At 58.0% G+C, this 11,969-nt stretch overlaps 3 protein-coding genes across 3 annotated transcripts; all 3 read left to right on the top strand.

Annotated features, from left to right (window-relative positions):
• Positions 1 to 1,416: 1,416 nt before the first annotated feature.
• GPSM3 (G protein signaling modulator 3) lies at positions 1,417 to 2,841 on the top strand. Its single transcript, XM_016215323.2, has 3 exons — positions 1,417 to 1,664; positions 1,871 to 2,070; positions 2,304 to 2,841. Exons 1-3 carry the CDS (start codon positions 1,550 to 1,552, stop codon positions 2,439 to 2,441), a joined length of 453 nt encoding a protein of 150 aa, XP_016070809.2. The 5' UTR covers positions 1,417 to 1,549; the 3' UTR covers positions 2,442 to 2,841.
• Positions 2,842 to 3,715: 874 nt separating this feature from the next.
• PBX2 (PBX homeobox 2) lies at positions 3,716 to 8,417 on the top strand. Its single transcript, XM_016215358.2, has 9 exons — positions 3,716 to 3,968; positions 4,793 to 4,866; positions 5,095 to 5,342; positions 5,438 to 5,628; positions 5,788 to 5,923; positions 6,031 to 6,184; positions 6,551 to 6,639; positions 6,761 to 6,847; positions 6,964 to 8,417. Exons 1-9 carry the CDS (start codon positions 3,748 to 3,750, stop codon positions 7,054 to 7,056), a joined length of 1,293 nt encoding a protein of 430 aa, XP_016070844.1. The 5' UTR covers positions 3,716 to 3,747; the 3' UTR covers positions 7,057 to 8,417.
• AGER (advanced glycosylation end-product specific receptor) lies at positions 8,301 to 11,846 on the top strand. Its single transcript, XM_087817321.1, is given in 13 exon segments — positions 8,301 to 8,332; positions 8,334 to 8,464; positions 9,272 to 9,378; positions 9,476 to 9,668; positions 9,833 to 9,897; positions 10,006 to 10,093; positions 10,184 to 10,397; positions 10,399 to 10,446; positions 10,448 to 10,607; positions 10,799 to 10,940; positions 11,205 to 11,231; positions 11,351 to 11,480; positions 11,592 to 11,846. Coding segments are annotated over 13 exon segments (1,437 nt in total). The 3' UTR covers positions 11,692 to 11,846.
• Positions 11,847 to 11,969: the final 123 nt, after the last annotated feature.

Here is an 11,969-nt window from a genome sequence, read left to right as displayed (position 1 = left end):
AAAGACCCTCTACCAACAAAAAGCTTATGACTCACTGAAGGCTCAGATGATGGTTAGCATTTCTTATAAAGTATTTTTTAATTAGAGTATGTTCATTGTTTTTAAGACAATGCTATTGAACTCTTAATCAACTACAGTATAGTTGTAAACACACACTGGGAAACCAAAACATCTGTGTGACTCACTTTATTGTGATAATCACTTTATTGTGGTGGTCTAGAACCAAACCCGAGATACCTCTGAAGCATGCCTTGTATTAACTACCATTTACTGAGCATTCACTATGCCAAATGCTTTATCACATTCAATCCTCACATCAACTATTAGGTCTACGAAAACTATTAGGTCCATTTTACTCTTAGAAACTGAGGTACGGATTTTATTTGGGGAAGATTGCAAGGTTTTAAGTCGCAGAGCCAGAGCTCTTTATCACATTTCACGTTTGAAGTCGCTCAGCTGTACACCCCCTACTACGACAGGTTTCCATTTAGAAGTCCCAAATGTCTGTCGTCCTTCTGCCTTGGTGCCCGCCAGCCTGATCAACATGGACAGATCAAAGACCAAGCCAGGGAGTTAGCCCTCTCCCTTTTTTATTTCTATATCCTTCATTCATGACCAGAGGAAAGTTTTCTGACCCACGTCTCACAAATGCATCTCTTGTCCACTGAACAGAGCAAGCACCTAGAGGGTAGAGATCACTATTCAACACACTTATTGAACACTCGCTGTGTTGAACACAGTTTGAGGGCCTGACATCCCTGGATCTGAGTCCTGCTTCCTACTGGAACCATGCCTAGCTCAGTCCCAATAAAGCAGGAAAGCTGGGAAGCAGGGGAGGGCTGAATCCTATGTCAGGGTACAACTTAGGGAGAGGAGAGACCTGGGGGTGAGGGTTCTGAGGAGTGAAACCACTTCCTGTGCAGCTAGTTCCTGTGTTGACAGAGCTGAAGGGGAGGAGGGTATAGAGGGAACAGAGTGGGGGTCGGGGGCTACTGAGGCTCTGGAGATGAGAAGGTGAGAGTTCTTGCCCACCTAGGAACTCCTCCACTGCTGCTGGAGGAGCTTTTCCCAGTCTCTCTGCTCCCCTGGGGCTAGAGGTTGAGCAAGCAGTTTGGGTGGGAAAACAGAACTGGAGGAAGTTGACAGGGATGGGCGGGGCCATGGGGGGGCTGACCAGGAACCCAGCTTCCTGCTTAGTACCCAGACATCCAGCCCCCGGCTCACCCCCACCCCTTCCAGCCCCCACTCCCCTCAGGAACTCGGGGTTCCGGCCCTCCTCTAAATCCTAGCTACCCCGCCCCCATCGGTTTCTCCCCTCCAGGGCATGGAGGCTGAGAGACCCCAGGAAGAAGAGGATGGTGAGCAGGTGAGCTGGACCCGGTTGTGGGAGGCTGACCCTGGGAGAAAGTGAGGTGAGAGGACCTGAGGCAGAGACCTAGTGACCGTGGACTCGGGACTTGGGCACACTGGGGTAGGAACAGACACAGAGAGAGGAAACGGGCTGCTGGCCTACCCCCCAGCCCACGCTGCTCCTGCTTGACTGGAATGGATGTCTCGGCATCAGGGCCCCCATCAGGATGAACATGGCTGGCCCCCTGTAAACACCACCACTCGGCCTTGGCGATCTGCTCCTCCATCCCCTCCTCCAGGGACCCGCCACACAGGTACCCCCACCCACCCAGGGAGCTCCCTGACCCTGGTGCCCACATCCTTCCTGATTCTATTACCAGGGTCCACTCCATCATGGGCCCTTTCCCCACGTCCTCTGGACTCCCCATTGTACCTCCTTACCTCTGACCACCTAATCACCTCACCCTGTCCCTGTCCCCCACCCTGCCAACTTCTCTGAGCCCTCCCCCTCCTCTCCCAGCTCTGGGACCCCGCTCGGCCTCCCTGCTCTCCCTGCAGACTGAGCTCCTTCTGGACCTGGTGGCTGAGGCCCAGTCCCGCCGCCTAGAGGAGCAGAGGGCCACCTTCCATGTCTCCCAGAACCCCCCAAGCCTAGCCCCAACCCCACCCCGGCCTCAGGAGGAGAGAGAACAGCTCTACAGCACCATCCTCAGTCACCAGGTGAGACACCCCAGACCCCCAGGAGGCAAAACCCAGGTTTCCTGATCTCTTGGTCCTGTTCTCTTTGGGGCCCTACTGCTGCTTCTCCCCAGGCATCTGCCCCCTCCCCAGGCCCTAGTTCCCCCATCCCCATCCCAGGCGTCCTATATGCCCCTCACACCAGCCGTGGCTCCTTTCAAAGCCTGCTCCTCCTAGAACCTCACCAACACCCTTCCATCCCTCCATTCCTCCAGTGCCAGCGCATGGAAGCCCAGCGGTCAGAGCCTCCCCTACCCCCAGGGGGGCAGGAGCTCCTGGAGTTGCTGCTGCGAGTTCAGGGTGGGGGTCGAATGGAGGAACAAAGGTCCCGGCCCCCCACACACACCTGCTGAGATCTGAGCCCCCCACCAGCCCCTCTGCACTCCTGAGGCTCAAAGCTGGGCAGCCCGCTGCATACCCTCAGCCCTGCCTGGCAGGGGCACCAGCGACTGCACCCAGCACACATCTCCGGACTCATCCTCCTCGCCCAGGTCCCCCGGGAACTGGAGGGGGTGAGAGGCCCCAAATCCTGGGAATAGCAGGATGGTCGTTGAAGTCCCTCCCGGAGTACTTGGGAGCTTGAGGCAGCGCGGGCATCCCAGCCAGGGGACACCCATCTCTGCTCTGACCTCAGGGAGCGGCTTGGAGTCTGTCCTGAGCTGGGGGGACACCCCCAGAGGTCAAGGCATTGGGCAGGACCTGAGAGCTCAGGCCTCCAACTCCCACGAAGAGACATGTCCCTTAGGGCCGCGACCCGAGGGGCCGGCCCCCCGGAAGGGAGGGCTACCCCCGCGGAGGTCGAGGCTCTCCCCGCCCGCGCCGCCGCCAGCCCCGGGACCGCGCCGCCGGCCCAGCGTGGACCCCGAGCCCCCGCCGCCGCCCTGCGCCCGCTGAAGTTGCGGTGTCTGAATAAATGCCATTCCCCCTGGACTGAGGCTGGTGTCTGGGGCTGGGGCGAAGGGTGGGGCCCCGGGGCCGGCGGCCGCGCCTCCCCGGCCTGGCCCGCAGCCAGCTCCCCCCGCGGGTTAATTACCGGCTCATTAAGCAGCGGCTGGAGGCCTCCCTAATTACCCCCCCGCCCCCTCTCCCAGTTTTAATTAAGTAGAACAGGGAGGGGAGCCATTAGGACAAGAAATATGAACCGCGCGGCCCGTGAACCCGGGCGCCGCGGCGGCCGGAGCGCACGCCCCCCCCCGGGCGCGCAGGCCCCCCGCGCCCCCCGCGCCCCGCGCCCGGCGCCCCGGCCGCCCGGCCCGCAGCCGCCGGGCGGCCCCGCCCCGCCCCCGCGCCCCGGCCCGCGCCGCCCGCCCCCGGCTCCGCCCCGCGCCTCTCCCCTCCTCTTCCTCCCGCTCCCCTCCCCGCCGCCCTCCGCGCTCCCCCTGCTCCCTCCTCCCTCCTCCCTCACACCCCCGCCTGGGCCTCCTCTCTCTCTCCGGCTCCATTTTCTCCGCCGCCGGGGGCCGGGGTCTCCTGTGGGGGGCCCGGCCGGTACCCCAGGTCTCCCTGCAGGGCCGGGGCGAACCCCCGGGGGAGCCGGGAGGCGGGGAGACGGGCGGGGGTTGGGGCGGAGGGAGCAGCGGCCCCAGCGAGTTTGGGGGGGAAGTAACCAGGCGGGGGGAGGGGCGGAGCAGGGAGGGGGCCTCAGGCCCCCCCCCAACTATGGACGACCGGCTGCTGGGGCCGCCCCCTCCAGGCGGGGGCCGAGGGGGCCTGGGATTGGTGGGTGGGGAGCCTGGGGGCCCTGGCGAGCCTCCCGGTGGCGGAGACCCCGGTGGGGGCAGCGGGGGGGTCCCGGGAGGCCGAGGGAAGCAAGACATCGGGGACATTCTGCAGCAGATAATGACCATCACGGACCAGAGCCTGGACGAGGCCCAGGCCAAGTGAGTGCCCCCGCCCGGGACCCCACGCAGCCCAGCAGAAGCCCCATTCACAAGCTCAGTCTTCTGGGACACCCCCCCCCCAACTCCAGGATCCTACAGCTCTCTTCTCTCCTTACTCCCGGGAACCCCGAGATAAGCCACCCCTCTCAAACCTTCCTTCACTCCCAGGCCCTAAAACCTCAAAGACGGGGACCCCGGGTGGTCTCATCCCCCTCTCCTAACCTCTCACTGACCCCCGCCACTCCCCTGAACATCCCTCCACCTCCAGAGCCCCTTCTGGCTCCTCCCCTAACTCTCCACCCAGCCGGCCCCCTCCTCTGCAGACCTGAGGACCTCCACACCCCTCCTCTCCACCTTGGCCCAGCCTCCACGTGTCCTCAGCCACCCTTCACCCCTGCTCAGTCCCAGGGCCCTCTACACACATCTCTGCTGATCTCCCCACTTTAGCTTGGCACCCCTAACCCCTCTCTGGCACCTCAAACTCTGACTCTTCACCCCAGTCTCCATCTCTCTTCTGAAATCTACCTAGTCACCCTCATATCTGCAGTCACCCCCATTCTCCCCCTCTGCACCCTTCTAGACCATCTCTCACAGCCCTCAGCCTGCCCATGGGGCCTTTAGCTTTCCTCTGTCACAGGAAGCCAAGCAGCTTCCCCACATCTCCATGCTCTGGGAGCTGATCTCTTCCCAAGAACCCCCACCTCCATTCCACCCCCAGTCCCACTTTCTACCTTCCTTCTTGTCCTCAGGCTCTCTTCTGTCACCCTCATGGTCTCCCCCTGCCCGTTTCTGTAGCTAAACTTTTCTCTCCTGTTCCTCCCAAGGAAGCATGCCCTAAACTGCCACCGAATGAAGCCTGCTCTCTTTAGCGTCCTGTGTGAGATCAAGGAGAAAACTGGTATGTGGGTCCCTCTTGATTCCTCAACTCCTGGGATGGAACCCTGTTCTCTGTAGACTCAGGCCAAGAGTCTGACTGCTTGGAGCCCTAAGGAGAGTGGGGGTCAGGGAGGTTGCCAGCGGGGACTGGGGAGGGAACCAAAGGAACTCTGGTCTCCAAGAGGCACCCGGAGGGCTGAGAACTGAGTGTGGGGGTCCCTGGGTCCCTAAGTCCACTCACCTGCACTAGGCCTCAGCATTCGAAGCTCCCAGGAGGAGGAGCCTGTGGACCCCCAGCTGATGCGCTTGGACAACATGCTTCTGGCAGAAGGTGTGGCTGGGCCTGAGAAAGGGGGGGGCTCAGCAGCAGCAGCTGCTGCCGCTGCAGCCTCAGGGGGCGGCGTGTCCCCTGACAACTCCATCGAACACTCGGACTATCGCAGCAAACTTGCCCAGATTCGCCATATCTACCACTCGGAGCTGGAGAAGTATGAGCAGGTGAGGAGAGGAGGCTGGAGTGGGTGCAGGGAGAGTCCTTAGGGGGAATCCCAAGGCCAGAGGGCTCCTCCTCACAGCCCACTGTCCTGCTGCAGGCATGTAATGAGTTCACGACCCACGTCATGAACCTCCTGAGGGAGCAGAGCCGCACGCGGCCCGTGGCACCCAAGGAGATGGAGCGGATGGTCAGCATCATCCATCGGAAGTTCAGCGCCATCCAGATGCAGCTCAAGCAGAGCACCTGTGAGGCCGTCATGATCCTTCGTTCACGCTTCCTGGACGCCAGGTGCGCCCCCGGCCCAGGCTGCCCCTGCAGTGGGCTCCTTCCCATCCTCCAGGCCCCTGGGTCGACACTGAGCTCCCGACAGAAATGCTGTCCAGTTGTGCAGCATGGAGACCCTGCTAGGACAGCAGTGTCCTCACCTCTCTTCCCCCTCCTCTGTAGACGAAAACGCCGGAACTTCAGCAAACAGGCCACTGAGGTCCTGAATGAGTATTTCTATTCCCACCTGAGTAACCCCTACCCCAGTGAGGAGGCTAAGGAGGAGCTCGCCAAGAAGTGTGGAATCACCGTCTCTCAGGTATGGGGAGGAGTTTGCAGACAAAAAGCTCTCCGATCCTATTGACTGAGGGTCATACAGAGGGAAAGGTTTCCAACTGACCCTCATTTCTGCCCAACGCCCCACAGGTCTCCAACTGGTTTGGCAACAAGCGGATTCGCTATAAGAAAAATATTGGAAAGTTTCAAGAGGAAGCAAACATCTATGCCGTCAAGACTGCTGTGTCTGTCACCCAGGGGGGCCACAGCCGCACCAGCTCCCCGACACCCCCTTCCTCCGCAGGTGGAGCCCTCTGCCACTCTGGCTGGCTGTTTTGCACTCTTCCTGCTTTTGTTCCCACTTTCTACCTAGGCAGGATCATGGAGTGAGGGCTTTTGGGGGCGAGAGAGACCAAGCTGAGATTGGGTGGGGGTGTCAGAAGCCACTCCAGCCAAGTTACATCTTGCCTTTCTTCCAGCAAGTGACAGGGGAGGCTGGGAAACAGTGTAGTCCTTCTGAGTGTTGCAGTGTTGTCATGTGGATAATTTGTGCACAGTGGCACCCTCCTGCAGAGCCAGTTCAGAGGGCCTTTTGGAAATAGTTGTGTCGCCTGTCTGCAGGCACAGGCTGTTATCATTACTTCCCTAATTCCTTCTCTGCTCCCCCAAGGCTCTGGCGGCTCTTTCAATCTCTCAGGATCCGGAGACATGTTTCTGGGGATGCCGGGGCTCAACGGAGATTCCTACTCTGCTTCCCAGGTCAGATGGCCCATCTCCCCTTGGAAAGGGTTTTCCCAAGTCAGTTTCCCTCCCTTCAGGATACCAGACGTTTTCCTTTTGAGGCGTCTTACTGTGTCATACCTTCCTTTGCTGCCCGTAGGTGGAATCACTCCGACACTCGATGGGGCCAGGGGGCTACGGGGATAACCTTGGGGGAGGCCAGATGTACAGCCCTCGGGAAATGAGGGTAAGTGGATCCCTGAAGCCCCCTCTCTCCACCTCTCACCAGGAGGGCCTTTTCCCTGGCAGTATCGTCCCCCATACTAGGTTTCAGAGCCCTACCCCAACTGTCTCTTTTTCCAGGCAAACGGCGGCTGGCAGGAGGCTGTGACCCCATCTTCAGTGACATCCCCAACAGAGGGACCAGGGAGCGTTCATTCTGACACTTCCAACTGATCTCACCCCTCAGGGCCACAGGGGTGGGGGCGCATGAGGTGACTCTTGAAGAGGACAAGGCATCCAGAGGACAAACCCCAGACATAGGAGAAGCACAAGATGGAAAAGGGCAAATGGGGTTGACCCTCCCCACAGACTCAGTGCTGGGGTTGCTGACCATGTGGCAAGAAGAATGGGGTCCCCTAAGGGAAAAGTGGGGTCTGTCTCCCTTTTTTCCTTTTCAGTCTTTTTCTCTCCCCCTTTCTTACACAGAAACACACACCCAGACCCTATTTTTCTGACCCTTTTTCTCTCATATACACATATACAACTATTCTGTTTCTCTCCTCTCTCTGGTTTCACCCACTCTCCTTCCCCCACCCCTTATCTGCTCTGGGATCGGTGGAGACGCCAGCCTTGCCCTACCTACCAGAGATGCCAAAAATGGGGACACAACTTCTGGACAGATGACCTGGGCCACGCCCCCGTGCCTCCCACTCCCTGCCCCTCCAGACGGCTTTATTACCTCATACGCAGCTCATCTTAAACCAATAGAATCGCTCGGTGGACGAGAGTGTCTGACTCAGATATCTACCTCGGAGGGAGTTTCTGCTACTTTAAGGAATTGTTGACTGGGTTTGGGGGTTGAACTTTTTTTTTTTTTTTTTTTAGGAAAGAAAAGGAAACCCTGGGATCCATCTGTATTTTTTTTATTTTTTTGTTGTTGGTTCTTAATTTTTTATTTAGTTTGGGGACGTAGATGTTTTTATATGTTGATTTCTTTTTTTCTCTTAATTTCTTGCTTTCCATATTAGGGGTGATAGCCAAAGGGGTCATGATAAGAGAAAGGGGAACAAGTAGAACTGGTGAAGAGGCCTGTCTGGCTCTAGTCCTGTCCATCAGGAAGTACATTTACCAGGGCACCAAGCCTGCCCCATAAAGTCAAGCCACTTAGGTATTGTCCTTTGCGTGTAAAATCCCAGGTGTCCTTTGCTTGTCAGGCGGCTCCTGCTGCATTTGGTATGGAGGCAGCTGGGGGCTTGCTTGGCTGGCCTACACTCCCTCTTCCCACAACCCTTGGGCAGGGCTAGACGGTCATTTTGAGGAAATGCCACCTTCCCCTGTGACATGTCTTTAAGTCTACAGGTTAGGGGGGGAATGGGGAGGGGTCATTGCAAAATAAGTATGAGTTGGGGTGCTTGTGTATGTATCTCCCTCGATTTCCCCAGAAATGAGGTACTTTTTTTTTTTCTCAGTCTAAAATCATGAGGGTGGGGAGAGGAGGGAGGTTGCAAAAAGCCAAGTATAGGGAGATGTAAAATCATCGCTGCCCCATCCTTGGCCCTGAACCCCTCAAACATCAGGATTTCACAGGACTGTCACCATGGGGAACCCCTACCGTCAAAGATCTGTGCAGGACTGAGGGCAGGCTGGGATTGTGATGGGTGGGGGGTGGGAGGCACGGGCGCGGGCAGTTCTCTCCTCACTTGTAAACTTGTAGTTTCACAGAAAGAAAAAAAAAAGTTTTAAATAAAGAAATTTCTTTTTCCCCTGGGTTTAGTTGAGAATTATTTTCAAAAACATAAGAAGCCCCAGGAAGAAAACATTATTCTCTTCATAAAGCCCCAAAAGGGTTTTCCTGGAGCCCCCAGCCTTGCCCTCACCACCCAGGCCCCAGGCCTGAACCCCATTGCCTGGGAACCTCCTCTCCTCAGATGGGGCTCCAGTGGTCCACCAGGTGGCCCTCTGCTGACTGACGGTACAGGTTGGGGGTCCTAAAGACGTGAGAGACCCTAGGGGATGCACTCCCCACCCCCATGGATGTGGCAGCGCCCAGGGGTGGGGTGATCATTGTTTCTAGTATCTGAAGGACTCTTATGTGAGAGTCATGAATTCCTAGCATTCCCTGTGCCAGGACAGGACGGGGAGATGGGGGCAGGGGAGAGGGTACAAGCCCCACCTAGGGCAGTGGCCAGAGCAGTGAGAGGCAGGCAGAGCCAGGAGCCTGGACAGAAGGCAAGATGGCAGCAGGTGCAACGGCTGGAGCCTGGGTGCTGGTCCTCAGTCTGTGGGGTGAGCCACTACCCCCACCTGTGGAAGGCACTTAGCCCCCTCCCCAGATCTCCCCAGAACTTTCCTGCAAGTTGTCACTGCTCTTCCAGCTCCCGTGCCCACCCTGTGTTAGTTCTCTCAGCCCCGTCTCCCTCCGCCCCTCCACCTTGGTGCTGTCTCTCAGGGACAGTGGTAGGCGGTCAAAACCTCACAGCCCCAATCGGGAAGCCACTGGTGCTGAACTGTAAGGGTGCTCCCAGGAAACCACCCCAGCAGCTGGAATGGAAACTGGTAAGTGAGGCTCCTGCTGCAGCCTCCCCGTCTCCCTACCTCAGGAGTCCTTTCCCAAAGGGCTTGCACTGTTCAGGCCCCTCTCCTCTGTCCCCAGAACACAGGCCGGACAGAAGCGTGGAAGGTCCTGTCTCCCCAGGGAGGCCCCTGGGACAGCGTGGCTCGAGTCCTCCCCAACGGCTCCCTCCTCCTACCGGCCGTGGGGATCCAGGATGAGGGGACTTTCCGGTGCCGGGCAATTAGCCGGAAAGGAAAGGAGATCAAGTCCAACTATCAAGTCCGAGTCTACCGTAAGGGTTCTGGGGCCTTCTGCAAGGCCCACCTCTCATTTAAGAAAAAGCCTTCAACCCCTGCCCTTGACTCCTTGGCCCTGACTTTGGCTACCCCATTCCCACACTGGGGGTGTAAGAACCTTCAAAGCTCCAGCTTCTGATTGGAATTTTCCCCCCTTCAGAGACTCCTGGGAAGCCAGAAATTATTGATCCTGCCTCTGAACTCAAGGCTGGTGTCCCCAATAAGGTAGTGGAAAAGGGGAGCAGAAAGTGGTCCTGGGAATGGGAGGAGTGTAGCTGGGTATGTGTGTATGGTGTCTCGTATTTTCAATGATGAGGTTGCTCTTTCCCCCAGGTAGGGACATGTGTGTCTGAGGGGGGCTACCCTGCAGGGACTCTTAGCTGGCGCTTAAATGGGAAACCCCTGATACCTGATGGCAAAGGTGAGTCCCAAGTTCCCCCCCTCCTAGCTGCTTTTCTGATCCCTCTCCCCCACACACCCTGGGACATCCTATCTTCTTCCTCTACCACAGGAGTGTCTGTGAAGGAAGAGACCAGGAGACACCCTGAGACAGGGCTTTTCACACTCCAGTCAGAGCTGATGGTGACCCCAGCCCAGGGAGGAGCTCCCCACCCTACCTTCTCCTGCAGCTTTAGCCCTGGCCTTCCCCGGCGCCGAGCCCTGCACACAGCCCCAATCCAGCTCAGTGTCTGGGGCGAGCACAGAGGTGGGGAGGGCTTCAAGCTCGGGTGAGTACATTCTGAAAGTATGGCCACTGGGACCACACATAGGTATAACTCTCAGCCTCATGCCCCTTCCCAGCCCCGGAGCCTGTGCCTCTAGAGGTCCAACTGGTGGTGGAGCCAGAAGGTGGAGCAGTAGCTCCTGGTGGTACTGTGACCCTGACCTGTGAGGCCTCCACCCAGCCCCCTCCTCAAATCCACTGGATCAAGGATGTGAGTGACCTGGAGAGGGGCTGGGCAGTAGAAAGATACATAATAGGCAACTAGGAAGGTAGGGAGCTCACGGAGAGAGGCAGGCAAGGAGCTGGGGAAGACAGGGTATCTGAGGATGTGGAGACAAGACAGGAGTATGGGATGTATGGACAGGGGTTGTAATAGCCTCCTGTCCCCCTTCCCCCACCCAGGGCACACCCCTGCCCCTTCCTCCCAGCCCAGTGCTGCTCCTCCCTGAGGTAGGGCCTCAGGATCAAGGAACCTACAGCTGTGTGGCCACCCACCCTAGCCATGGGACCCAGGAAAGCCGTGCTGTCAGCATCAGCATCATCGGTAAGGAGACCTCTCCCCAAATCCCAGAGACCCTGTGCAGGCTCCAGTTACCTACCCCATTTTGGCACTGTTCCCAAGGACCACCCCACTCCACCTTCAGTGCACCCACACCCAGGCTGCCCCACCCAAACCCTACCAAGAGAGCACCCCAGCCTGTCCCTTCTCCACTCTGGACTAAAGAAAAGAAGACCCCACTGGGGCTCCCACTAAATAGCCCTCTCCCAACCTGAAGCCTTCCTTTCTGACTTGCTCTTTGTTTTCCAGAAACAGGCGAGGAGGGGCCAACTGCAGGTGAGGGGTTGGATAAGGTCAACGAAGCAGATAGGCCCCAATGTGACTGGGGGGATGGTAACAAGAAAGCAATGGTAAGTGATGGGGCTGTGCCCTCAGTCCTCCCCATTTCTCTACAGGCTCTGTGGGAGGGCCTGGGCTGGGAACTCTAGCCCTGGCCCTGGGGATCCTGGGAGGCCTGGGGGCAGCCGCCCTGCTCATTGGGGTCATTGTGTGGCAAAGGCAGCGACGACGCAGAGGAGAGGAGAGGTAAGTGGAGAAAGCTAGATACCTCAGACTTAGGGCTTCCGGGCAGCAAGGAGAGGTGTGGAGGAAATGCTAGGACCCACGTGCACAATTCTCCCCAATCTTCCTCCCCAGGAAGGCCCCAGAAAACCAGGAGGAGGAAGAAGAAGAGCGTGCAGAGCTGAATCAGTCGGAGGAGCCTGAGGCAGCCGAGAGAAGTGCAGGAGGGCCTTGAGGGGCCCACAGCCACCCCTACCCCTCAGCTCCCTTTTCTTTTCCCCACACTGTTTTGGCCCCAGACCAGTCCTCACTTGTATAACCTCTACTCACCTCGCCAAACTTTCTTCCACAACCAGAGCCTCCCATGAATAATGATGAGTAAACACCTGACATATCTTGCTCCCTTTGCTTGTGTGTGTGTGTGTGTGTGTGCGCGCGTGCATGTGATGCCCTCACTTCCCCATATCACAGCAAACACCCACTCAAAGCGGGGAGATATTCCTGAGAACGAAG

The sequence above is a fragment of the Miniopterus natalensis genome, chromosome 5, assembly GCF_054644295.1.
Source record: "Miniopterus natalensis isolate mMinNat1 chromosome 5, mMinNat1.hap1, whole genome shotgun sequence".
In the NCBI taxonomy this organism is placed as follows: domain Eukaryota; kingdom Metazoa; phylum Chordata; class Mammalia; order Chiroptera; family Miniopteridae; genus Miniopterus; species Miniopterus natalensis.
This window is presented reverse-complemented; position numbering and strand designations above follow the sequence as displayed.